Source organism: Amphiprion ocellaris, chromosome 19 (genome assembly GCF_022539595.1).
Source record: "Amphiprion ocellaris isolate individual 3 ecotype Okinawa chromosome 19, ASM2253959v1, whole genome shotgun sequence".
Classification (NCBI taxonomy): domain Eukaryota; kingdom Metazoa; phylum Chordata; class Actinopteri; family Pomacentridae; genus Amphiprion; species Amphiprion ocellaris.
The window spans coordinates 11,679,180-11,706,390 of record NC_072784.1 but is presented as its reverse complement, the minus strand read 5'-3'; the positions used below and the strand labels follow the sequence as shown (position 1 = coordinate 11,706,390).

The 27,211-nt window shown below is 39.8% G+C and overlaps 1 protein-coding gene across 1 annotated transcript in view; it reads right to left on the bottom strand.

Moving 5' to 3' along the window:
* Positions 1 to 2,446: 2,446 nt before the first annotated feature.
* znf385c (zinc finger protein 385C) overlaps positions 2,447 to 27,211 on the bottom strand; it is a 198,524-nt gene continuing 173,759 nt past the window's right edge. Inside the window, exons 5-10 of the mRNA XM_055005249.1 lie at positions 22,267 to 22,456; positions 13,654 to 14,022; positions 12,920 to 13,107; positions 10,920 to 11,018; positions 9,084 to 9,173; positions 2,447 to 5,165 (exon numbers count right to left, since the gene is read on the bottom strand). Coding sequence (XP_054861224.1) covers positions 4,929 to 5,165; positions 9,084 to 9,173; positions 10,920 to 11,018; positions 12,920 to 13,107; positions 13,654 to 14,022; positions 22,267 to 22,456 — 1,173 coding nt within the window. The 3' untranslated portion in view covers positions 2,447 to 4,928. The remainder of the gene's footprint in view (positions 5,166 to 9,083; positions 9,174 to 10,919; positions 11,019 to 12,919; positions 13,108 to 13,653; positions 14,023 to 22,266; positions 22,457 to 27,211) is intronic.

The following is a 27,211-nucleotide window of genomic DNA, read 5'->3' as shown; positions in this document are numbered from 1 at the left end:
GTTGTGCTTATCTACAGTTTCCACAAAGGACGAGGCTGACATGTTGGCCAGGGGGGAAAAGCACAACATCAATATGGAATTCAAGGGCTCTCCTTCAAGTAAACAAGAGGAAATTAATATAGAGCTAACGGCACGAAACGCATGATTAAAGTGAAGCACAGTTGATGACAGCAGCTCCTCCACGCAAAGTGTCAAAGTTGGAAGCACAGCAGAACACATTTATCATTTTGGCAGAGTAGAAGTTGAGCCCGGCAGCGAGTATCCTGGAGGATGCACTGTTCAGCATCACATCTTCCTGCTGGAGTCGGTCCAGTGACTCATATTGTATTGGCCATCTGTGGAGACTCATGTGGAGATAAAGAAGATTAGCCCGTCTCTAAACTGCATCAGCCACTCAGGTATATTATTGTATCGTTCCTCTGTGAGCCGCTATTGCAGCAACAGCTCGGATACAGTAGCTTTATTTGGTTCCCATTTGCTTTTGCCATTATATCTTGGCTAAACACCAGTCCAGCTGTCACCGCTCGTTCCTGAAAATGGCTGGAAATCGGTTGCCGCATGAGCAGGTGCTGTGAGGGTGTTCAGTTCTTTCTGAGATGCCAGATCAGACCTGTACCTGCAAGCTTGAGATCACATGCAAAAATATTTATTTTTTTAGTGAGATATCTTCTGATTCATAGCCGGATGTGCTTAAAAAATCAGTAACGTTTAACCCTCAGAACCCCAAAACCCACCAGTGAAGTGGATTGAAAGGTATGTTATCTTTAACAAACTGCCAAAATTTACATCATTCAACAGAGCTAGAAATGGTAAAAACACAAAGTTTCCCAACAAGTCTAAAAATGTTAAATGTTAATTTTAATCAATATTTTGTACTAAATAAATTCAGTAAAAAAAGCCCAAAACATTCTGCATTTCTCATCGCAACAATGAAGTGCCTGGTGAGTCTGCTGCAACCAACAGTTACATCACAAAAATTCAGGAACTTTTGTTTGTAGTATCAAAACTAATTTAAAATATAAGCAGTAAAATATCGGTAGTATGCAGGTGTACTATTATATTTTCCAATATTGGCAACACCTGTGGGTACCTGGAAAATGTTGTACACATTGATTCCTGTTTTTTCATAGTTTGTAAAATAAATAACCAAAGAAATTTTGCTTTAGTATATTTGTTTGATACAATTTACGGCTTTCTGTCATAAATCCTGTCTCAATTAAAAATTTGCCAAAAGTGTGCCTTTTGCATTAACCAAATTCTGTGAAAAAATAAAAATTATATGCTCCTCGATACAATCTTTAAGTCATTATCAACTCAGGTGCAACTGATAGTCATATAGGAAAAAAAATCAGGGACTTTTCAGTTGAACTGCAGGCTTTGCATTAATAGAGAAGACAGAAAACACGTATTTCAACAAATTAAAAACAGAAGTCGTAAAATATCTACAGTATATGGAGTTACCATTTTGTTTTCCAGTGTTGGTAACACCTGCAGGCACTGCTGTACATGTTGATTCCATTTTTTTAATATATATTTTGTCAAAAGAATAATCAAAGACATCCAATTTTCATTCTTCTTTTTGTTTGACTTTTGGCATTCTAACTGTCATACTGTTACAAAGCCGTAAATCGTGTATTATTTACTTTTGCACCAACCAGATTCTGTGAAAAACAAACAATTCCGTTCTCCTCAATCCAAACAAAAAGTAATGACTGAACTAGTTGAGACCAATGGTCACATGGCAAAAAATAAGAGACTTTTGGGCTGAACTGCAGGATGTGTATTAACAGAGCAGATAGGAAACAAGTATTTAAGCAAATTAAATTGGACATCGTAAAAAATCTATAATGTTTGGAGTCACCATTTTATTTTCTAGTATCAGTAACCCACATGGACACTTGGAAAAAATGTTGTAAATGTTGATTCTGTTTCTTCAATTTTTGTAAAATAAATAAAAGCAATTATATTTTCATTAAAAAAAGATTCCTGGCATTATAACTGTATCATACTACACTAAAGACATTTCTGAGTTCTGTCTACTTCAAGTCATGGTTGTTCTGTTTCCACAGAAGTGCAGGACTTTATATTACAGTGAAAAATCAGCCCACAGGGAGTAAAAATATGACAGGAGCAATAAAACTCCCAGAAATTGGTTTGCGTTCAGAGGGTTAAACTGTGATTTTTTTTCTTTTTCAACACATAATTCAATCAAAGAAAGAGCGAAAGTGGAATTTTGATCTTTGCAAATGTGAGCATTCATGTTGTCGCTGTTTATTCATTAGCAATCATCTGCCTGAGTTTCTCTCACACACCCACACACATATTGTTATTTCTTGAAATATCATTCTGCATTAGAAGTGCTGCCTTCTGGGATGCTGCTGTTTTTCATTTTCTGCCCATCACAACAGTCACACACACAGACACAATTATATAAGAATTGAAAACATTTTTTTTTACAAGTTCTAAAAGCTTTATTTTCCAAAATCCATCCCTTTTTCTCTCTAATGTACAGCACTGTAAGATAATTTTTTGTCTCTCCATCCATGCGTACAGTGTTTCCTGCTCTGTCGAGCTGTGGAGGGATACCCTGAATGGATGGTCATGTTAGCATTTGCTCAACCGGTCACCCCTGAGAAGGCCTGGCTAATGTGACTTTAGGATATCGTCTTTAAAAAAAGGCCTTGAATTACATTATTAATTCAGTCATTGTCAACAAGGAAGAAACCAAAAAAAAGAAGCGCACTCAGAACAACAAAAAAAAATTAAACATCTTCTCTTGTACTTTAAAAAAACATGTCGGTAAAACCATGTAAATAAACAAGAAGTAAAAAGAAAGCGTTTATCCTCTCCCTGTATGCCGTACAGAGCCTACAATAACATACTCCTCTATGATAGCAGTTCTTTATGATACAGATAACAATAGCAACTCTGGTAAAATCTCTATAGTTACTCTATGATTTTCTACATATAATTTGCCTTCTCTAGATTCTGTACTTTTAAGAAAAAACAAAAAGTTCTTTAGGTCAGAGCTCCCACTGAGCGATAGAAACAAACAGTGAAGATTAAAGGCTGGCTGGTTCACTGAGTAGTGCGACTTGGGGCGGGGAGGGGAACCCAGAAAGGACCAGAGATGAGGGTTTTTGTCGAAGCACTAGTACTGGATGGCAGTTATGGGGTTTTCACGACAGATGGCACTGCTGCGTCACACACGACTACACATATTGCACAACGTAGAAATGCATAGGATCCGCTCCGTTTACTGTGATTTCAAGAGGTTTTGGTGTGGAGGAAGGATGGAAGGCGCACAGACAGCAAAATATGATGTTAAAACACTTGTCTCTGGTGGTTTTTTTTTCCTTTTTTTTTGCTCAGTGGAAGTCGCACACACACAAAAAAAAGAAGTTCTGGTGCTCCACTAATAAAAGTGAAGCAGCAATGTCATACGGTGCTGAAGCAACCTTCTCTCGTCTCCGCAGCTATAAATGGAAACCGGCCCGACATGTGGAGGGCGAACCGCGAGCGTCGACCATCAAGGGCAGCACCGGGACGACCCATTATTCCCACCGACTCCTCCTCGGCAACTTTTGTAAAACGTCGTTACATGTGTGTACAGTATAGAATAGATAAAGCCACTGATACACTGAAAACACATACTGAATGTATTGCTTTAAATGTGAGATTTGTCATAGTCACGGATGAACCACAACACCTGATTGTTTTTGTTTTTTTGTCTCTCACTGAAACCGACATGGGATTTTTAAAATAGACACCTAGAGCAAAAAAAAAAAAGAAAAGCTGAATATCAACACAATTTTCATTGCTTTTTGTAGGTAAATCAGTTTTAAGGTGCTTTTAATGTGGTTGCCATGGCACTGTGCTTTGTTCCCTCCCACGCTGTGTGCAGACTCTGCAGCTGGATGTCCATCAAAACTGGCCGAACAGCTACCCCAAACTCTGTAATCCCAGCAAGTCTTCAAGTTATCCGTTGTGTTTTTGTTATATGTGTGATTGAACGAGATTGCAGAAACTGAAACAACGGCGTTTTGCGATGTATGACATCCGTTTTCCTGCTGCCAGCTCGGCACAGACGTTATGTTCATCTCGCGAATGATGCACTGGAGCAAAAAGAAAAGGGAAAGAAATCATCCTGAAGACAGATTTGCAAATTGAAACAAAGTCAACTTGACAGGCCGACCTTTTCTAGACCTTAATGAGTGCTTAATCCTGCGGATACAGAAATGGAAAAAGAGATCTGCTGGCCGGTGACTCTGAAACAAAGACGTGTTTTAAGGGAACAGGGTTTGGTTGCAGGACTGGAGGTACAAAATGGTGTTAATGGGTTTTAGCACACACTGTATGTAGTTACAGGTCCATTAACTGTCACTTTTGTCCTTCAGAAGTGAAGTCCGTATCGTATCCAGACAGCATTCGAGGATCCTCTAAGCTGAAAACACTCACGGTTATGGCTCGGGTTCGGCTGCTTTATTCACCTCTCCGAACCAATAAGTTAAAAATGTTTCAAAAGAAGCATCAAGTAAAGGGACCTTATTTTGTGGCAACCACACTAAACATACATCTAGACTCATCTATATTTGTTTTCTAATAAATTACACAATAATATCCAGAATCCAAACCACGTCGACCCATGAAATGGCTATAAAAGCGGCCTCGTGTGCACCGGACACCGTTGGAGGCCCGTCCTGCTCCTGAGGTCATTATAGGAGGAGCAGACAGAAGGCATGATGGGGGATCTTGGCCTTTATGATGAGAACAGCTCTCAGACCCGGCGGCCTCGTGATCGTCAGGACTTCGTGTTGAGTCTGGCAGGCTGCATAGTTTGAGTGTGGCCTCGGTCACACCGAAAGGAGGGCCTTGGATTTGGTAAAGGGACGGGGGAGGAGCTCCAGACGGGAAGGCGGGTCGAGTCTTTAGTACGGGGAGAAGATGATGGGGGTGTGGGCGGCAGCCCTTAGAGGACCTGGGGCCGGCCGGAACAGCGCCGGACCCAGGAACGGGGTCTGGATGAAGGTGGTGGCGGTGCCGATGGGGTGGCGCAGAGCCAGAGGGTTGGTGGCCACCGTGCACAGAGTCGGAGGGTTTAAGGGGCTGGGCAGGAAGCCGGTGGTCAGGCTCTTAGTCAGCTGCTTCTGCAAGGCCAGTTTGGTCTGGAGGGGACAGGAAGCAGGGAAACACAGTGAGGGAAGAACATTTACTGGGAAAACACGATTAGTGCACAGCAGCTGCAGCAGACGCACATATGTTCATGCCAAAAGCATCACACAGAACCGGGTTCCTGTCATCAGAAACAGTTGTATGCAAAAGCACCTAAGAAGTAAATACACCGATCAGGCATAACATTATGACAACCTGCCTAATATTGTGTTGGTCCCCCTTATGTGATTGAAAATGCTCTGAACCATTGGGCCTGGACCAGAGGACCTCTCAGGGTGTCCTATGGGGTCTGGCACCAGGACGCTGGCAGTGGATCCTTTGGGTGCTCTGGGTTGTGCAGTGGGGCCTCTGTGAATCAAACTTGTTCCATTTCATCCTGTTGATGCTTGATCAGAACGGGTTCTAGGAAGTTTAGAGATCAAATCAACATGTTGGGCGATTGTCATGTTCCTCAAGATGTTCCTGATTGTTTTTAAGATGTGGTGGGGTGCATTTTTCTGCATAGGTAGGACAGTGACATTTGGATTTGCCATTTGCATAAGGGAGTGTTGTTCTTGTTCTGGGACAATATTTATTTGGGTGTCCAAGTGTGATCAACACAGAAAACAAAACCCAAGATTTTCTAGCAGAACACCATAGTACCAATATGATCAATGTCATTCACTTCACCTGTCAGTGGTCATGATGCTGTGGCTGATCGGTGTACAAGCCATTAAGCAAACAGACAATAAAAAATCTTCATATTTCATTAACCCTCTGAATCCCAGAAGTTTCTGGACATTTTTGTTAATGCAAATGCTTCATTTACTTTCAAACTTGACATGTAGAAGACACAATTTTAAACTTAGATTTGGCCAATTCCAACAGAAAGCATGTCACACATGATAGGTAATGCTAATATGTTCATCAGGCGTTTTCTAATCGGTACCATTATGTCATGTTTTTTTGCTGCTTAGGTTAATAAAATTTTCACTTTCACACCCATTTCCACTCATATTCAAAGCCATTTTAAGAAGTGTGAAAAGTGAGACAAGCGTTTTATTACTTCTGTCACTTATTTACTCACTATGGGTTAATTTTTCAACACTGTATGAAGTACTGCACCTCTATGGAAACACAACAGCCATGGCTGAAAGTAAACAAAACTTAATGTCTTCAGTGCAGTATGTCACAGTTATAATGCCATAAATCATATTTAAAAAGTTCATTTTGTTTGATTTTTTATTTTTTAAAAATGTTAAAAACCTAGAATCCACACATGCAAAATTTTATCAGGCATGTCCAACACTAGACAATAAAATAGTCACTCTACATACTATAGATATTTTGCCCCATCCATCCATCCATTATCTATACACCGCTTAATCCTCACTAGGGTCGCGGGGGGGCTGGAGCCTATCCCAGCTGACTCGGGCGAAGGCAGGGGACACCCTAGACAGGTCGCCAGTCTGTCGCAGGGCCACATACAAAGACAAACAATCACTCTCACATTCACACCTACGGGCAATTTAGAGTAATCAATTAACCTCAGCATATTTTTGGACTATGGGAGGAAGCCGGAGTACCCGGAGAAAACCCACGCATGCACAGGGAGAACATGCAAACTCCATGCAGAAAGATCCCGGGAAAGCCGGGACGCGAACCAGGGACCTTCTCGCTGCAAGGCGAAAGTGCTAACCACTACGCCACTGTGCAGCCCCTGATATTTTGCCCCCTACATTTTAATTTGTTTTCATACTAGTCTCCTATCTGTTCCATGTGAACACTGCCTGCAGTTCAGCCAAGTTTAGCTCAAAAGTTACAGACTTTATGTGATATTACTGTCGATCACAGCTGATCTTTGTTCAAATTTTTTTGGCATTATCAAAGTGTCATTCTGCACATAAGAAAGTTTTGACTTTTCTCTACTTCTAGTCATGGTTGTTCTGTTTCCATAGAGGTGCAGGACTTTATATTGCAGTGACAAATGAGTCAGCAGTGAGTTAAAATGTGACAGGAGCAAAAAGCGCCCAGAAAGTGACTGAAGTTCTGTAAATAAATGAAGGTAAAAACTAAAACCAACAGTGTTTTACTGTTTCTGTTTGCTTTATTGGTTGTCTTTCTTTCTTTTCACTTCAAAACCAACAAAATGCAAATCTGCCCAGTGGTTCTCAAACTTACACACAACTGTACACAATAGTCCAGATCTAGGACTTACAATATGGACACTTTTCATCAGGATCAGAGTTAAAATGCAGGATGTAACTTTCAAACTCTCCAATATTTAAATGATGGTTCAGATTTCTTTAACTAAAGGTGAAATGCTTTACTCACTGGTCATGATTTTTGATCCTCGGGCATTAGTTTAGATAAGAAATCCTGTCTGTATTTCCAACCGGAATGCAAATACGAACATGATTGTGAGCTTGAAAGTGAAGTTTTTAGTTTTTAGGAGACTAAAACTGTGTCAAACTCTAATTAAATAACTTTCTGTTCCTTGTAGCATATTATTAAATTTCTAGACATCACATCTACTGTCCTCTGTTAATGAATAACTAAAAGACTATTTAAGAATCCTGGGAGTTCGACTTTGATACTAATAACAGTAGTATCTATCTATTGTGAAACTAGCAACAAACATTATAGCTTCATTAATCAAACAGGTCTGAAAGGAGAATAAATAATTAGAAAGTCACTTGAAATGTTGTGTATATTGTGGATATTTAAAAGGTCTTTAGGTGCTGCACTCAATTCGCCCTCTACTTTTACAAGCCTTTCAGGGCCTGCTGCTGAGAAATATCCAAACATCATGATGCTGCCACCACCGTGCTTCACATCATGATGCTGCCACCACCGTGCTTCACATCATGATGCTGCCACCACCGTGCTTCACATCACGATGCTGCCACCACCGTGCTTCACATCACGATGCTGCCACCACCATGCTTCACATCATGATGCTGCCACCACTGTGCTTCACATCATGATGCTGCCACCACCGTGCTTCACATCATGATGCTGCCACCACCGTGCTTCACATCACGATGCTGCCACCACCATGCTTCACATCATGATGCTGCCACCACTGTGCTTCACATCATGATGCTGCCACCACCGTGCTTCACATCACGATGCTGCCACCACCGTGCTTCACATCACGATGCTGCCACCACCATGCTTCACATCATGATGCTGCCACCACTGTGCTTCACATCATGATGCTGCCACCACCGTGCTTCACATCACGATGCTGCCACCACCATGCTTTACATGATGATGATGATGCCACCACCATGCTTTACATGATGATGATGCCACCACCATACTTCACATTATAATGGTACCACTGTTGCGCTTGACACCATGATACTGCCGCCACCATGCTTCACATAATGATGATGCTGCCACCACCATGCTTCATGTATTCACTTTGAAATGAAAGAGTCTTTTTTTAGGGGAAATTCTTGTCCAAAAAGTGAAATTAAACTGATCATGATTCAACACTGAAATGCAATAAAAGTAGGAAACTTTGGAGTGGGCTGAATACTTTTTATAAGCTCTGTACAATAGACATAGTAGAAATGTTTTTACTTTGACACAAAGGAGTCTTTTTTGAGGTAAATTCTCATCCAAAAAATGAAGCTAAATTCAGTAAGATTCAATGTTGAAATGCAGTAAAAGTGAAAAACTTTCAAAACAGGTCAACATTTTTTATAGACACTGTACAGCGGTAGTGTGGAACCATTAAGAACCGAATGATTATTTGCAAAGCTACATCATTAATCACCACCACCGAGCAGAAATCTGAACCATCCCTTAAATGCAAACTTCTCTATGATCCCTGCCCAGTCCCCTGCCCTCAGCCAGGCCTAAAGGTCAGCCAGCTGAAGCCCTCCAATCCAACCACAGGCTCGGCCTCTCCTGCCACTGACCTGCGAGGAGAGGGAGGTGAGGTTGTACTGGCTGAAGGCTTTCTTCATGGTCGACACAGCCACGCCTGCATAGCCACTCCACCTCACGTTCTGTAGGATGGAGGAGGAAGAGGATGGGGGATGAAGAGGAGGTGTTTGTATGACAGGAGCAGAGAAGTGATTAATCTGGAGTGCTGATTCAGGCTGCTGTTGTCGGAGCAGGTCAGCGGTGGGACTTTTTTTTTTTTAGACCTGTCTTAGGGGTAGGGGACTCACAACAATTCAACCTCTATTACAGAACACAGTATGCTGCCTCACCACGACATGAGAAACCCCCCGAGTGCGATAATGTAAAGTAATCTGTATGTTAGTCAGTAGATGAGATCAAAGCAGTTAACCGCAGTAGATGTATTAAAACCGCTGTTTAAAAGTGAATTATAATGCAAAAACTGAAACAGTTTTAACTGAAAAAACGTACTTTTATATTACAGAATTTAGCAGTGCTGTTAAATTCTAGATAATCAAGTAAAACAAGAAAAGCACTCAGAGAGTGCAGTACTCCACCAAGGCTGCTCAGTCGTTGTATGATTTCCGACGGATGAAATCTTTAAACAATTTATGGTCCGCAGCGGTAGATTTGAAGTAGAATCGCAATCATGTGATCGTCAGCAGGCAGCTGACGTAGTGTTCACTTGTTTTCATAGTTACACTGACGCTGTGCCGCTATCTCGCAATGATACAGAAAACTTTTACAAATCTGTGGATTCAGACTACAAGCCACATCACTGCCAAAATCTAATCAAAATTCTAACCTTCCCTGAAAATTTAATTTAAAATCCGTTATTCTACTTTTTGGTAATGTTGCGAACGGACAGACAAACCAACGCGAATCATCACATAACTGTAAATAATGTTCTGCAAAAGATTTGCCATTATTTTAAAGAAAAAAATATGTAAATTAAGAATTAAAGAGTAATTAGGTTTTTGTTTATACAGTGTGTGACCCTAAAAATACATTTTACAGTATTTAAATCAGCTGAAAATGTCAATATTTTACAGCTTTTTGCTGCATTTAAAAGCAAAATTAAGAGTATTCATTATTGAAAAAAATGTCATTTTTTAGTGTTGGTGTACAAATGTACCCTTTTCTTAAATTATACATAACATCTAGTAAAATCGCACAGGAAAATGTTGATAAATATTAAAGAAAATGTATTAAGAAAAATATTAAGAAATTTTTTCTTTATTATTTTACAGATATTTGCTGTTGTTTGAAATGAAAATGATGTACATTAAGGACTGAAAATGCTAAACAAGCAGTTATTTTACAGATTTTACCTATGTTGCTGAATTACAAATATTTAGTAAAATCAAAGGAAAGAAGTATTCACTTACATGTCAACAATATGTATAAATAAATAAATAATCAATAAAATGGTAACTAATGTTAAAAATCTGTTTTTAACATTAGGTATTTGTACTGACTTTTTTTTAACAGTGTTTTACCATAAAATTATACAGTTTTACTCCATATCAGCTAAAAAACCCCCCAAAAAAACAAACCACAAAACAAAAAACGATCAGCATTATTTTACAAATATTTGCCATTATTTTCATACTAAAGTTTTTGAACATTACAATAGTAACCTATTTTTCTGGCACTTTTGCTGTCAGATTTTCAGAGATTTGATTTTTACAGTGTTGTTTACAAGATTGGCTGAATTCATTCCAGTTTGGGCAAATGTGTTCAAGGATATCTGCTTTGAGAAAGAAAATAAAAAGGCCATTATGCTTCCTGGAGTGTGTGTGCATGTGTGCATATTTGCGCGACACTGTTGTGTTTGTGCTCAGACTTACCGCTAAGCTGGAGCTCGGCTGGCTCTTGCTGTGGGGGGTAAATTTGGGTTTGGGTGGTTTTCCGGCCAGCCGGTCCTTGTGCCGTCTGCTATTCATGTGCTGTCGAGGGCAGCAGAAACACCATTAGCAGGCTAACAAGCATCTGTCGTACCGCGGCGGAACAACTTCAAATACTATCTGCTGAATTAATAATGGATGCACACCAACTGAAGTGCAGGGAAATTACATCACATTACTTTTTACCACTCCTTCTGAGGGTGCAGCGCTCACAGACTCGAGTCCTTCTGGGATAACAGGGTGTTTATATAAGACCAGTGCATTGCATTTAAGGCTAAAGGTGCACAGAAAAGTCAGCACATCCAGCATCTTTTCCACATTTATCACCAGCAGAGACACACATGTAGCGTTTAATGAACATCAAAAGCAGAGAAAGTGTTTCCTCGACCTGGTCTGACGCCAGAATAACCAGAACAAACACAACAATGAGCTGTAAATGAATCCCCTCTCGCTGAAGCGTTTGTGTAATGTTGAAAAAGAGCAGCTTAAAGGTACTCCGCACTCACAACCTGCTGTCAATGGCTTCCTTTATGGGACTGTAAATGAAGCTTTGATACACACATAATCGAGTCGACGTGCAAATCGTCCTTTTGATTAAGTTGGGCCTTTAAAACCCCATCAAGTCATATTTATCACTTTAATACACATCATTGTTGTCTGCTTTTATAACTGTGACATTACAGGCCGGTGTGATCTAAGTTCAGTATTTAACAAATGGCAAAAGTTTGTGCAGGCAGCTCTGTTTTCTGATTAACTCTGCAGCCTCGTCATCTGTCTGCGGAGGTGAGCTGATTATATGCAGCGTTTTCTCCGCCGCCTGCCATGATTGGGCTCGAGTGCTTTTCCTCCGCACTGTCAACGGCACTTCTACGGCCTTTTGAGCAAAATCCTATCAGGTCAGCAGCACTCTCGTTTAGTATGCCTCGGCAAATCTGCAGGACTTCCCCCCCGAGCCCCCGCTTCCCCACGTCATCTTTCATTTCACACAGCACAAGGAGCATAGAAAAAGTGGTGGCTTTGTCCTCCTACTCCTTCTGCAGCAGAAACTTCAGCGATGCCAAAAGTTCACGAAGGTTGATCTGGAAGTTTTGCTGCCACCTTTTCCGACCATTTCTTTGTCCACTTACTTGGATTAAATAAGATATCATGTGAAGTATTTCTCCAGTCAAGCAAAAATAAAGCAGTTCCGACAGTTCCTAAAATGACCACTTGGGGCTGGCTCCAAAAGCGAGTCAATCCCCATTGACCTCTATGTTAAAATGTTAAACTTTACAGGAGAAACAAACATGCTTACAGCTGGAACAAAAATAATTTCCATCTCTACAGCTAATTTCACCTTTCATAACAACGGTATGTTTGTGAATTTTTACATAACTCGCTTGTTTAAATTGTAATAACCATCTAAAACCACAAAAGCTGCAGGCAGATTGGAAAAACATGCTATCTTTGGAAAATTACACCATTTATTAGCCCCAAAAATTGCAAAAACAGAAATAATCATCAGATTTCAACTTTCCTCAAATTAATCAACTGTGACTTTTGGTTTCATCTGAAAAAGTCGACCAAATCTAAGCTTGAAATCATGACATTTCATCAAAATCTTACATTTATTTAAACATTCACTAAAAATTCACCAAAAATAAACCATTTGCACTAACCAGACTCTTTGGTGCAACCATCAAGAAATCTGTGACTCAACTGCCCTCGTTTAAATAACGTAATACAGTCATTTAGATATGTGCAGACAAGTGACAAATTGAAGGAAAAAACAACATTAAGTCTCTAAGTAACATTTTGGGCCACTAGAACAGCTTCAATCCATCTTAGCATTGATCTCCAAGTCTGTGGGTCCAAACCTTGCCAGCAAAATGTTCCCCAAAGCAAAACGAGATCTGCCAGATTTAATTTGTCAGCTGTCTCTATATGCACAGATTTATATTTACCTGGCTCAGTTGGGTCTCAGAGTTCACAAAGATCTCACAGACTTCACACTGGAAGTTCTTGCTGGGAACTCCGACGCTGCCTTTGCTGCCCAGACGTTTGCTCTTACAACCAGCTCGAGCTGCCACCACTTTACCCCGTCGTCGAGGCAGAACGCTGTGACCCTCCAGCATCAGTTTGTGCTTTGTACCTGGTGGGGAGAACAGAAAAAAAATGGTTATTTGATGTACAAAATTAATATTACGGACATTTGTCTGGTTATGCTGAACCAAAACTCAGCAGCGAATTTAAATTGTAGGGGTCTCTCAATGCAGAGGCTGATTAATGCAAATTTTAGTTAATCGTTATTGACAGAAATCTAAACCTGGTCCGTTGTTCACATCTGTTGTCACACAGATGTCCTGAATGTGAGTAATGTATTTAATAATGCAGCATTGTCATTCAACCATTAACACTATGTACATTTTTGGATGGAATCAACCATTAAATCTCTAAACACATGGACGAAAATGGGTGTTTTTGGTGGACTAAGCCTTTCAAACCATGAGTCAATAATTAGACAAATAGTATTTGGATGGAATAAATCCTTGAAGATGTAAGTCATTAGGGAGAAAAGTACCATTTGGGTGGAAGAAACCTTTAAAATCCGTTACGTTAGCTAATCTACAATAGCTGAAGTGTTTATTATTCCCAAAATTGGTGATCAGGTATCGCTAGTGCCTCGTCATGCCCTCACCGCTGTTATGTGCTTCCAGTTGGGAGATGGAGTTCACTGTGACTTTACAAACAGGACAGTGGAGGTGAGCTTTGCTTTTCTTCGGGTCTTTGTCATCCTCCGTTCGTGGCTCTTCACTTGTGCTGGACGTCTCCTCCTGGCTGCCGGACTCGGTGGACGGACCGGCCGCCTCGGCAGCCTCCGGGACTTCGGGAGCGCTGGTGTCGGACGCCGTCTCGGAGAGCTGCGAGGAAGGAGAGATCTGAGGAGGGGAAAGGGTGGCCAGCTCCACGGAGGAAACCTCAGATACCGGCGTCAACATCACGGAGCTTCTGGGACTCTCCTCCAGCTTCCCCTCCAGGTTGGCTGGTTCTAGATCAGTCTGGAGACCTGTAGAAATATGAGTAAATAAACATAAATATCAGCAAACTGTGATCCATTTAACACTTGACTATTATAGACAGTAACACACAACTGGCATTAATGTTGACTTATTTTCAGTAGAGAAACTGGGTTAGTGTTGACCAGCTGTGAGGCTGCTACCAAAAGATGAGAAATGGGACTTGGGTAACTTTTTAAACCCTTGAAACCCCCAAATATTTAAATTATCTTTAAAAAACTGCCAAACTTGCAGCATTTATCAGAACTAAAAACTGTAAAAACAGAAAGAACCACTGGATTTTACTGGTACTTGTGGATGGAACTACTTATCGCTGGTGCGCTCTTCCATCGTAAAATTAACCAAACCTGAGCTTAAAATCGGGATATTTCATCAAAATGTCTTTACTCTGCAGGTCTCATTTAAATCTTGCCAAAAATATACCATTTGCGAAAATCAGATTTGGTAAAAAACATAAAAAATTCTGTGCTTTATGGTACGACAAAAACATCTGGAACTTTTTGATTGTACAGCAGGCTGCGTTTATATAAAAAAAAAAAAAAAAGAGTGAAGACAAGTATGAAAACAAATGAAAAATGCAAGTATTAACATATCTATAGCATGTAGAGTCATTTCCTTTTCCAGTATTGGTAACACCTATCAGCACTTGGGAAATGTTGTACATGTACAGTAAAAAAAAATAAAAATGCTTGTAAAAAATAATCAAAGAAATTCAACTTTGTTTTTTTTTCATCTGTTTATGATTTATGGCAGTAAAACTTTTCAGAGTTTTGTCTCCTTCATCGTTGCTCTGTTTAGATAGAGGTTAAGGACTTTATATTGCAGTGAAAAATTAAACCACAGTGAGGAAAAATCGAACAGGAGAAAAGAAAAACACCCAGAAGCCACTTGGGATTCAGAATTCTGGTGGGAAACAGTTTGTTTAAAAAAAAAAAAAAAGGCAAAAATACCAACAAACAAATGTATTTGCAGTAAAACCCGAACAGAGCGTGACATTGACGAGAAGAAAACAGGACAAAAAACATCCTTGCATGCCTAATCAGCAAAACACTCTTTAAACTGATTTAACTTTCCGAATGCAAATGCAAAGTCGACCGGAATAATCTCCAAATAGCCATTTCTCTCTTAGCGAAACACTGGATGTCGCGTTAAGGGTGCTTTTCAACTGCCGCCTTTGTGCCGTTCTCCGATATAATATGAGCCTTTGTTTAAAACCATGTGGAACCGACGAGATTAGAGTTGGTTTAGGCGAGTAAATGCCATCGGCCCGCTCTCCCTCGCCTCGCTCTGCCTCGCTATTCAAATATCAAGTGGACCTGGAGTCTCAGTCAATATAAACAAACCCATCGACTGGCTGATAAGTCGCCGGAGTTTCATTACACATCTCCCCTTCACCCCGCCGCCCTCCCGGGGGAGTCGCACACTTCACCCCAGAGCGCCGAGCGCTACGCTAGCTGAATATCTCCATTTCATTTGGAGTCCGGCGCGCACACACACCACCCACCTCGAGCGCAACCATTGATTTTCCCTTTTATGTCTCCGAGTAAATTCATCATTGGAGATAAGGGTCTTCCTCTCTCATTCCCCACCAAAGAAAAAAAAAGACCATATAGGAGCAAGATTAGACAGTCCCCTCGCTGTAATGAGACTGACCCAGGAGGGATTTGAGCTCTGTTTCAGGTGGGCAGGTATGATATCTGAAAGACAAGGCCACCTGAGAAGTCTCCAGAGGGGACTGATAGTGATCAATGGATTTAGTGGGAGCCTTTGCACAGCAGGACATGGAGGTTGGTGGGAATCAAAGGCGACTAAAATCCAAGGATTCAGATCATGAGGGACTTTTATTCAGCAGAAAATCACTTCAAATGCGCCTGCCGGGGTTTCAAGTGACTCAATTTTTACAGAATCTTTCCCCGTTACTTTCAGAGTAGAGCAGCAATGACGATTCGATTAATCAAGTAGCTAATCCACAGGTAATATCGATGATTACTTCCAGTCATTTATCAAGCTGGTCCACTCCACTGATTCTTGTGGAAGCCCACTTCTGCCAATTAGAAAGAGAAGAGTTCAAGGTTTTATTATCTATCTACAGCACACAGCAGAAGTGCAATATCAACCTAAATGCCAAATGATTCAAAACTGCATCACCATTCAGTAACTGCATTATATCTCTTCTGAACAGTAAAGTAATTCTTCAGAAATGCAATCAAAAACAAATACTTCAAAAAGGCAATAATGAAAATACTGGACCCAAAGTAGCAATCCAATGCAACAAAAGTACACATGAGTGATCACTGAAACTTAATTGTGATTTCCAATCAGCCTAACTGCATGAACATGGCTCTAAAATGAGCTGTGAGCAGCAGAACTTTCTCAGTTTGGATCTATGGGCTGTTTCATGTCTGCATCATGGTTCCATATGGAATATACACCAACCAGGCAAAACATTATGACCACCTGCCTAATATTGTGTTGGTCTCTTTAATGCTGCTAAAAGTCCTCTGACCCAGTGGGATATGGACACAGGACCTCTGGAGATGTCCCTTGGCAGTGAATTCTGTGGGTCCTGTGGGTTGCAGGGTGGGACCTAATGAAATCCCTTTGAGTTTTGGGTTGTTTTTTAGGACAAAATAAACAATTTCAAAATGATATCTGTGAAAAATTGTGATTGGCAGTTTTTTGATTCATGCCAAAACTGTCCCACTCTTCAGTAAAAAACACCTCTCTTCGTCCTATTTGTACTCTGACTATGTATAAGATAACAGAAACTGGCACCAAACTGCAGCATTTCAGCGCTGCCAGCAGAACCACACAGCTGCAAATACTGGATATCTGGGTCAGACTGCTTTGCAGGTAGTTATCAGGTTTCTTTCACCTTAACGGAATTTAGTTTTTAACAGTTAAATCTGACAGGCTTTTGGAGCGTAACTGTAAGAGATCTCACAGCCAAACAGCAAACGAAATATCATTATGCACACGCTCGCACAAAGACACAAAGTGCTTGATTTAGCAGGCAAGTGCTGATCCAAGGCACCTCTCAGAACATAAACAACTTCCCCGGGGAAAAAATCCTTTGCTTTAAATCATCATTACGGCAGTGACTGACAGACAGAGTCCCTGCGAAGACGGTTTCAACAGCGGAGTCAATCAAAGCCGAAGGTGATTGATGCTTGTCATGATTGATGCCGGCGCTGTGTCTCTTGGCGCCGACCTGGCACTCATTCACTCGCTCAGTCACCGTCATTTGTTGTTCCGAGATGCAGTTCATAAGCATCGATTAGTCCCTTTGTATGATTGGAAATTTTGCCTTCGCTGTCTCCTTTCAGTATGTGTGAATTGTTGTGGTTCTCTGCACGACAGGATATTCATAAAGAGGAAGATGTGGTGGAAAGATCTGCTGTAAAGCGAACAAAGGTGGGTATTTGTGAGGAGAAACATGCTTGTATATGACGACAGGAATGTGTCACAGTACATACATGTAGCATGTGTTAGCAGTAACTGTCACAAGTCAGGACCTGAATTGCACACTTCTCCATGGACTGCAAACTGGAGTAGAGAAGAAAATATTGAAAAAGTGGGTCTGCCGCTACCATTAAGAGAAGAAACATCAGTTTTCACAGCGGAAAGGTCGGCAGCTTCCAAAATCAGACAACAACAGTCAACTCTTTCAAGTGTTTTCTTCAATTTTTACAGTGAACTGTCAAGGCAGAGCTCTAATGTAACATCCTGAGACATCAGAAGGAGAACATTCAATGCAAACAACCTGAATTGTGTCGCAATAGCATGTGATTGCATGGAGTTTGTTCTCAGCCCAAAAATGAAGTTCAAGTTGTTTTTTCACACAGTTTAGGAGATTTAGTACATTACCTCAAAAATTGCAGGAGCTCTTGAAGCAGAGTATAGCTGCACAATGAGACTAACTCAATGAAGATGGTGGTCAAATTTATGTTTTGTGGCCACTGTTAGGTACACATTTGTAGGAAAATATCAAAATATGTCAGTCAGCAGTCAAAATGATCCATCCTTCATGTGGAAGATCACTATGGTGACCAAAAGTGGGTTTGCAGCTATCAACAAGATTAGAAACAAGATTTCTTACAGTAGAAAAGACTGGATCTTGAAAAATCAGACAAAGAAAATCAAGCCTTTCTTCAACTTTCCCCATGAACTGTTCAGGCAGAGTTCTACTCTAACATCCTGAGGCATCTGAAGAACATTCAGTGCAAACAACCTGAACTGTGAGCAGAGTATCGCTGCACAATGAAACTAGTTCGACTTAGAAGTTCAAATCAAGTTCTGTTTTTGATTTTTATAGGCAGTCTTGTAAGTGACGTATCTCACACCACTGCTAACAGAATAACATTGTTTGTCAAAATCCAAACCATACATTTTGTGGCCCGAACCATCCACCCCAGCCTCGTCTCTCTATTGATTTTGCAGCTCTATAACAACATCACACTACTTCATTCTTACACCGCGACGGACAAGAGTCATAATTCTTGAGGTTTCTTGAGGGCCTTGTCAGTTGGACATAACAAATGTTGTTTTTTGGGGGGCTACACTTGATGCTGTTGTTTTTCTCATGTGAATAGTGCCAAATACAGTCTCCCCGATGGTATAAGATATCCATAATAGTGGTTGTGTTGTGTTAATTACGCCGTGGTGAGGCTCAAATTTTAATTACCTGGTCCATTCTGCAGTGGCAATGACCCAAATAGACTCGGAAAACAATTTGTGCATTTTGAGTTCCGTCCAGGGCCTCGCAGTCATAACGTGGTTTGTGAATGGTAGCCGCCTCCTGTGTCTAAATATGCATTAGTAGGCATTCTAATGAAGCTGATCACGCCGACCTTGTGTGTCCAGAGGGGGTGTGTTTGTTCAGAGGCAGACAGTCGGCGTGCTCAGAGGACCAGCCGACAGGTGTGTTATTGGCTCCTGATGGCAGACGACGTGGGCACTACCCTGCGACGCCTCCCTGCCAGCCTTCAGTTTCATGGCAGACATAACTCATTTCATAGAGTGTTAATTTGGAGCGCTCTTCCATTACAGTTTGGCATTGTGGTGCGTGCCAGCACTGGCTCGCGTTGCTGCATTTCAATTTCACATTAGGCCAATCACACAATTGGGCTTATTAAAGAGTGTTCCTCTGCACAAAATTGCCTGGGAACTGTAAAATTATACACCAGCCCTGACTTATCGACACTCTGACCCTCCTACTCCTCTCCTGTTCCTTCCTCTCCCTCGTTCATTTCATCTTATCTTTCATTTTCCACTCATCATCTCGTTTCGTCTCCACTGCCGCCGCTGCTTTCCCTCTTTCAGAAGTCTCCTTTGCAACAGCAGAATATTAAAATGAGATTTGATGAGAGCGTTATCAGGCGGCCAGTCTTTTGTCCACTTTCTCCTTTCTGAAGGAGACTCTTAGTGCTGGAGGCAAAAAATAAAAAAATAAAAAAGTGTGTGTATGTGCACATGACCACGTTGTCAGGGGGGATAAAGTATAAACTGCCTCCACCTTCGTATCTCTGCTCTGATATTCCATCTAGCATTTTGAAATTCTGCTCAGATAGCAGTCTTCTCCGGGGCAGGGAAGTTGAAAAGTGGAAGAGAGAGCTGGAAAAAAGCGCTCTACCCCTTCTCGGTTGCCATCACCTTGGATGGATAAATGAAAAGTGTGGACCCCGACAAGTGCAACGTGAGATGGTAATGGGCTCGTTCTGCAGTCAGAATGCCATCGGGGCGATTCATGCTCTAAAGTTGCAGCTGTGTGGTTTGGAAAAGTCAACATTCATTTTGTATGGAGAGAGAAAACCAACTCGCTCCCCTCCCTTTATCCAAACTTTAAAATGTCTATATTTACACCACCAAAGTGAAAACATTTGAACTTTTTGTAAAGGAAGATGAGCGACTTTGATTTCTTTCAACTTTATTTTCCACTTGACAGCCCATTAAATGAAAGCTCTCACCACCATTTCGCTGCCTCTCGACTCCGTCGTTCTTTTCATGCTGTACAAACACACCAATTCTGCCTTTGCAGCCACCTTCTCCTGCTCTTATCTCGCCGAGATAGATGGCAGCGAGCAGGAGGGAGTGAGGGGGAGGAGTGGAAATTAAGAGGCGAAGGGGCTACAAACGACGCCAGCGAAAGTCCAATCGATCTCAGCCGGCCTCTTTATTTACACAGCATCTCTTGCTCCCCGACTTCCAACAATCCCACAACTTTCGGAGCCCTTCATTCATCACGAGGTGCACGATGGAGGGCCGGGGCTGGAGGTGTGAAGTGCAGAGGGGATCGGAGGGCAGGAGGTGGAGGGATAAGGTGTACAGAAGATGTAATCTCCGAGTGCAGCACCTCGGAGCAGAGGGACGAGATAAGGGCAGCGGAGATACCGAGGAGGAGGATGGAAGCTGTCAATAATGTGATGGAGGGGGTTTAGGAAGATGCAGCCGAGCAGAGGAGGGAATTAGAAAACCCAAAGCGAGATAGAGCAATCATTAAGAAGGAGGAGAAGGATGGAAAAATGAAGTTTCTGTACAACTAAACTTCATTCTAAAATATGTTTTGAGGGAAACAGATTATGTTCTCGATTGAATGCAACATACAGTATCTCTGCGATTTTTTAAATTGCTTTACTGTTGCTCCTTTACAGTAAACAAATCATATATTAGATGGGGCCAGACTCGTCACACTAGTGACCCAGAAAATGAAGAAGAAGCTTCAAACACACAATGGAAGAGTTGCTTTTTAAAACAAATTAGGCTCAAACTTAACCAAACAGACTGAAAACAAAACCAAAGTCTAAGAATAATGGTCCCAAACAGGATTCAAACCTTCTGGGTGAAAGTCCTGCTACTGACTCTTCATGTGGACCTTGTGGTTCGTTTTAACCAGAACCTTTATCTACAAAGTCTCAAGTGAGAAAATATGTTTGTTTCAGAACTATAATAACCAAGAAGAGAGCATAAACAAAATCTAATTCTAAAAATAATTGATGCGAACCCCAGTCTTCTCAGTGAAAGCCCTGTGCTGACTTACCCTCTATATGCAAACTTTGTGACATCTTCAAAATAGATACTAGTCTTACCATTTGTAGGAGAACGTGTCATGAAAGAAAGTTGAATTTTAATCCAAACCGTGAAATTGTCCTCAAACTGAAACTTAACCAAGCTTCTAACATTCAGCCAAAATGTGACATTTTATTAAATCGAACCAAACAATGATTGTGATTGTAAGAATAATGGTCCCAAACGGATGCAAAACTTGATCTCTTGGGTGAAAGCCCTGTTTCTGACATACGCCTTCAGTCTTCTACCTCCATATGTGGACTTTCGTACTACTTCTCAAGCAAGAAATTACGTTTGAATTACATTAAGTTTCTTTCAAGTCTTAACCAAACTTCTAACATGTACTTGAAATTTTGGTGCTTAAACTTAAACTCAAGCTGGGTTCTGTCTACATGTTCTGCTGTTTTCATCCTGTTGCGTATCATTTTAGGCATCTTATTGCGCCTTTGTGTCATTTTTGTTTGTTATTTTTGCATCTTTTTGTGTCATTTTTGCATCTTCTTGTCTGCTTGTGTGTCGCTTTCATATCTGCTTGTGTCTTTTTGTGTCATTTTTGTGTCTTTTTGTGTCATTTTTGTCTCTTTTTCTGTCATTTTTGTCTCTTATTTTTGCATCTTGTGTGTTTTTTGGGGTTTTTTGCATCTTTATAACATTACTGTCATATTGCATTGAACTCTCTCCTTCATCATGGTTGGTCTGTTTCCATAGAGGTGAAGAACTTTATGTTGCAGTGAGGAAAAATGTGACAGGAGCAAAAAAAAAAAAAAAACACCCAGAAATTAAATGCTACAGTTAACAATTTGTCACTTCTTGCGTGTTTTTTAAAAAGTGTCAGGTCAAAATGTGAGAAAACATTGGTGAAAATACGTTAGTTTCAAGACAAAGTTAAATTTCTTTCTAAACTTAACCAAGCTTCTAAGCTGTACTTATTGTCGTGAAAGTGTCAACGAAAACATGATGTTTTCTAATACTTTTCTGGAGTTTTTGAAGTTAAACCTAAGCAAACAGCGAGAAAAAAAATGAAAGAAACAATGATTGAAGTCAATTTCAACCACTATCCATCCATATCAGAGGTTATAAATACTTTCAAAAGTAAGAAACGTTTCCTTAAAGATGAAATAGGAATGCATTTTTTAGCCAGCTTCCTATCTCTTTGTGTTTATACCTACTTGTTCCCTCCTCTAATCCCGTATCCATCAGTGCAGGAAGAGTCGCCTCTGCGGTGGACGTCTTGTTTCGGTCTCGTTCCCTCCCCGCAGACGAAGCCTCTCCGGCTCGTCGCTGCCGGTTCTTCTGAGCCTCCATGGCTTTGAGTTTCCGGGCGTGTTTGTGGCCTTTATAGTGGGCTTCTGCTTGGTTCTGCAAGGGGGAAAAAAAGAGAGAAAACCAAGTTAACAGGGAGTGGGGAAAAAAAGCAGAGAGTTTGACACTCTGCGCTTTATCTGCTGGAGAGACTGGAGTCCACGTGGAGGAAATGTTAAAATGCACGGCTGAATATTCGAGTCTGTTACCATCTGATAACAGCACCGGTGCACTGGGAGGACAGAGGTATAATTGCATGTGTAATATGCAACAAGAGAGTGGATTCCATCTCGACAACCACCCCATTAATGTGCACCGTTGAGAGTCGAGCTCTGCAGAACCGGGACACGTGGCGGCTAATGCTAACGCACTCCGGCTCTCGTGATGCACAAATCAGATGCATTTTCGACCGACTGCACTGCAGCAATAAACACGCAAATGTCGCTCCGGCTGGATCGCGGTTTCACCTTCACATTCTCATCACTCTCACGACCCCCTTCAGTCCGAGAACAAAGCCTCGCTGTTGTCAGAGCAGCCGCCGATACACAAGAATCAATACAGAGATCACTCATTAAAAGCTGAAACAACCAGAGAGGCTCATCAGCGCCACAGTTACAGAGCAGAAAGACTCCAGACAAATTATGGAAAATTGTTCAACAGAATCACCGATTCAATATGCACAGTACAACCATTATGAAATGAGGTTTGAAATTAAATCCAAATCACATAAAGGCTCCCAAAAGTGAAAATGGAAGCAAATGGAGAATAATTTGGACAGTTTTATGTTTAACTCTGCAGCTGTCTCACTATGTTAAAAAACAACAACAACAAAAAGAACAGCCGATAAGATTACTTAAAACCCTATTAATCCCAAAGGAAATTCTTCTTTAAAATTACATAAAATAAGATATTCCATGCCTAATAAAAAAAAATAAACAAAAAAACAGTAAGCTATAGTATGATACTTTAAAGAAAATTAAAAAGAAATTTCGACTAGAATAGAAAACACCAGAAATGAAGTATTAAAGTAATATCACAAATAATGAAATATTGCTCGTGAAATCGAAGTATTGAAAAAAAATAATGAAAAAAATTTTACAATAGTATGGGGAGGAATCTTTAACTCCCTAAAACCCAAATCCCAATAGCGAGTTTGAAAGACTTGCTAACTTTAGGAAAATGCCCAAATTACACAATTTATCACAGACATAAACTGTAAAAACTGAAAAAATCATTGGATATTCTACTTTTTGATGGTCCTTGAAATTATCATGTGTGACTTTCAATTTTGTCTGGAAAAGCAACCAAATCTAAGTTTTATGTCACAATTTTTTAAAGTCTTATGTGTCTTGTTTGAAAAGTTGCAGTTCTGCCCCCTTCTCTGCAACCACGAATCCTGGACTTGACTCAGCTCATTTTTGTCTTTTTGTGTCATTTTTGTTGGTGTCGTTTTTGCATCTTCTTGTGTCTTTTAATGCCATTTTTGTCTCTTTTTGTGTCGTTTTTGCACCTTCTTATCTCTTTTTGAAGCATTTTTGTCTTTATGTGTCATTTTTGCATCTTCTTGTGTCTTTTTGTGTCATTTTTGCATCTTCTTGTGTCTTTTTGTGTCATTTTTGTCCCTTTTTGTGTCATTTTTGCATCTTTCTCATGTTTTTTTGTGTAATTTTTGTCTCTTTTTGTGTTGTTTCTACACCTCCATGTCTCTTTTTGAGGCATTTTTGTCTTTTTGTATGGCTTTTGTCCATTTTTGTGTAATTTGTGCATCTTCTTGTCTCTTTTTGCGTTATTTTTGGGCCCTTTTGTGTCATTTTTGCATCTTCTTGTGTAATTTGTGTCTCTTTCTGTATTGTTTTTGCATCTTCTTATGTCTTTTTGTGTCATTTTTGTCTCTGAGTCATTTTTGCATCTTCTTGTTTCTTTTTGTGTCCGTTTTGCCTCTTTTAGTGTCATTTTTAGATCTTCTTCTGTCTTTGTGTCATTCTTGTCTCTTATTTTTGCATCTTTTGGGTCTTTTTTCTTTGCATCTTTGTAACACTGTTCTCCCTCCTTCTTCATGGTTATTCTGTTTCCACAGAGACGCAGGACTTTATATTGCAATGAAAAATGAACCATAGTGAGGAAAAATATGCAAATACACACCATTTGGAGTTCAGAGGGTTAAGAAGCAGGTGGATTATGCTGCAGCTTTCCCTTCTACCTGAGACGTCTTCACTTTAACCCTTCTTTGAGAAATAAATCATGCAAATCCTCAGGCACTGAGCTGGATTAATAAAAGGACTGGACGTTTCTTTGAAGGACTCATAAGTGAGGAATAAATACATGGAGGAATGAAACGCGGCTTGCAAACTCAATGCGGACTTTACAACACAATCGGTGCAGTTTGCAATAAAATAAAGGCTGCTGCTAGACTCTGCAGAGATACAAGCATCTGCAGAAACAACTCCTTCACATCAGCACATCGTGTGACCGATCGGCCGTGAAAAGGCTTCGGAGAGTCGCCCGATGTGACGAATCCGGACCCTGTGATTGAGTTTCATTGTAGGAAGAAGGACAAGGTGTGAAATAAGCTTTGGTTAGAGTACGAGGAGGCACAGGGATCTTCAAAGGGCTCTAGATTGTCCAGCGATGAAGATAAAAGCAGACAGACACGTGTTGAGGGCGTGTAAAACATGAAACTGCAGAGAAAAAGCAGATAAAGTTGTTCAGGTGGCTGGTTTGTTTAACTCAATGAATAAAACAGTTTCCCTCGAGTCACTCTCTGCATTACTGGGTGGCTGCTGTGGAAGTATTTCCCTTTTTATCAGAATTGCCATTTGTCGGTTTTGCCGCGCTGAGCTATAAATACGAGCAGCCCAATTATATTCTGGTATTACAATGTGTTATACAGAGCACAAGAGGAAGTAAAATAATACAAAGTAGTTTTTTTTAGTGGGTGCAGAAGTCGTACTGAAACATAAATTCTACACACTAGTAAAGCGCCCATACACTGTAGTCCTATTGTAGTAATTTTACATTATTTCAGCATCACTGTTCATGTATTCTAGACACCTAAAATATATATAGCAATATATTACTGTTATTTTAGACCCAAGCTGAAAAAATAACGATCATCTTCAGCACGAAACCATATATAACAAAGAGACGTGATAAAAACTATGAACTCCATCTTGTCAAAACTGGCAGAACTGCTCTTGTCTTCTTAAAAGGTGATTCAGTTAAAGCAAGAATTACAGTAGAAATATTAGATGATAAAAATTTGCATGTGAAATATATCGACAGTTGATGGAGAAACTGAGAAAGACAACATTTTGTTGACCCGTCCATCAACCCCAACCTCCTCCGTCTGCAGATTTAAGGTGTATTTCCAGATAATTATCAAGCAAATTTGATGCACTCTTTAAAATGTTACAAAAAGAAAATTATTCAGTCTTGTTTTCATTAACTGCTTTGGGATATTAAAAAGAAGAAACTGTGTCAGAAGGTGGTGCTATAGGCTACATTACTCAGAAACGCAAAATATGTACATTTAATAATCCTTTAAATTCTTTCATTTGCTGAACTACATTTTTAAAAACAATCCTCTGAACCCCGAAAAATGCCGGGTTTTACAGGCATGTTTTCTTTATGAAAAACTTACAAAAATGACAACATTTACCTGAGCCACAAACTGTAATAACAAAAATCAGGAAACAAAAAAATAAAACAAAAAAATATCTAAATAATGTTCACATTAAGAATCTATATTTTTACAAGTAGTAATTTGTACTTTTACAAATTACGCTATTTAAAAAAAAAAAAAAAACAGTATTAAAAAATGGTGTTAACTTTCTTAACCAGCAATTAAAATAAAGTACAAATTACAGTAGAAATATTGGATTACCCAAATTAGCATGCAAAATGTGCTGGCAGTCAACTGAGAAACAGAGAGAGTTTAGTGATTCAACATTTTTCTAACCCATCCATCCACCCCAACCTCCTCCATGCACATTTAAGCTGTGATTCCATAGAACTGTCGTGCAAATTTAAAGCAAACTTCTGAAATGTAAAATTATGCTACTTTATCATTATATTACAGATATGTGGAGTTATGTGGAAGACAAATGATGTATTTAAGGGGTGGAAAAATTCTAAATGGTAGAAACAGTTTTTAACAGATTTTTTCTTGTTTTGTCAAATATCTAGTAAATTCACAGAAAATATTTTAATTTACATGTTAAACAGCCAAAGCTGTTTGGCTGCTAAACTGATATTTGCTGTTATCTGAAAACAAACAAACAAACAAACAAAAAGTATGTGAAGGACTGAAAAAATGGTTAAAAAAAAGAAGTTTAACTATTATTTTACAGATTTTCCGTTGTATTAAATTATTAGTAAATCACAGGGAAAACGTTAATTTACAAGCTTAACTCAAAAATTGCAGGCTAAAACTGGAAATAATTTCCACATCAAAAATCAATATTTCTCAAAATATTTGCTCCCTAAAATAATTTTTTTAAAAATGCGTTTAAATCAGATGAAAGAAAAGGCTTTTTAAAAGCTGACATTTGCTATTAATTGAAAACAAAGAGTATATTAAGGACTGAAAAAATGGTGAAAAAATTAACTGTTATTTTACAGATTTCCCCTTTTTTTATTAAATAAAAAGTCAATTAAAGAGAAAGCATTAATTTACATGTTTACCCTAACAAATGCAGACTAAAACTGTAAATAATCAAAAATCTGTGCTTTTTGAAATGTTTGTTCTGTAAAGTTGTAGTATTTTTTTTTTTTTAAAAATGTGTTTAAATCAACAAAAATATAATTATATTC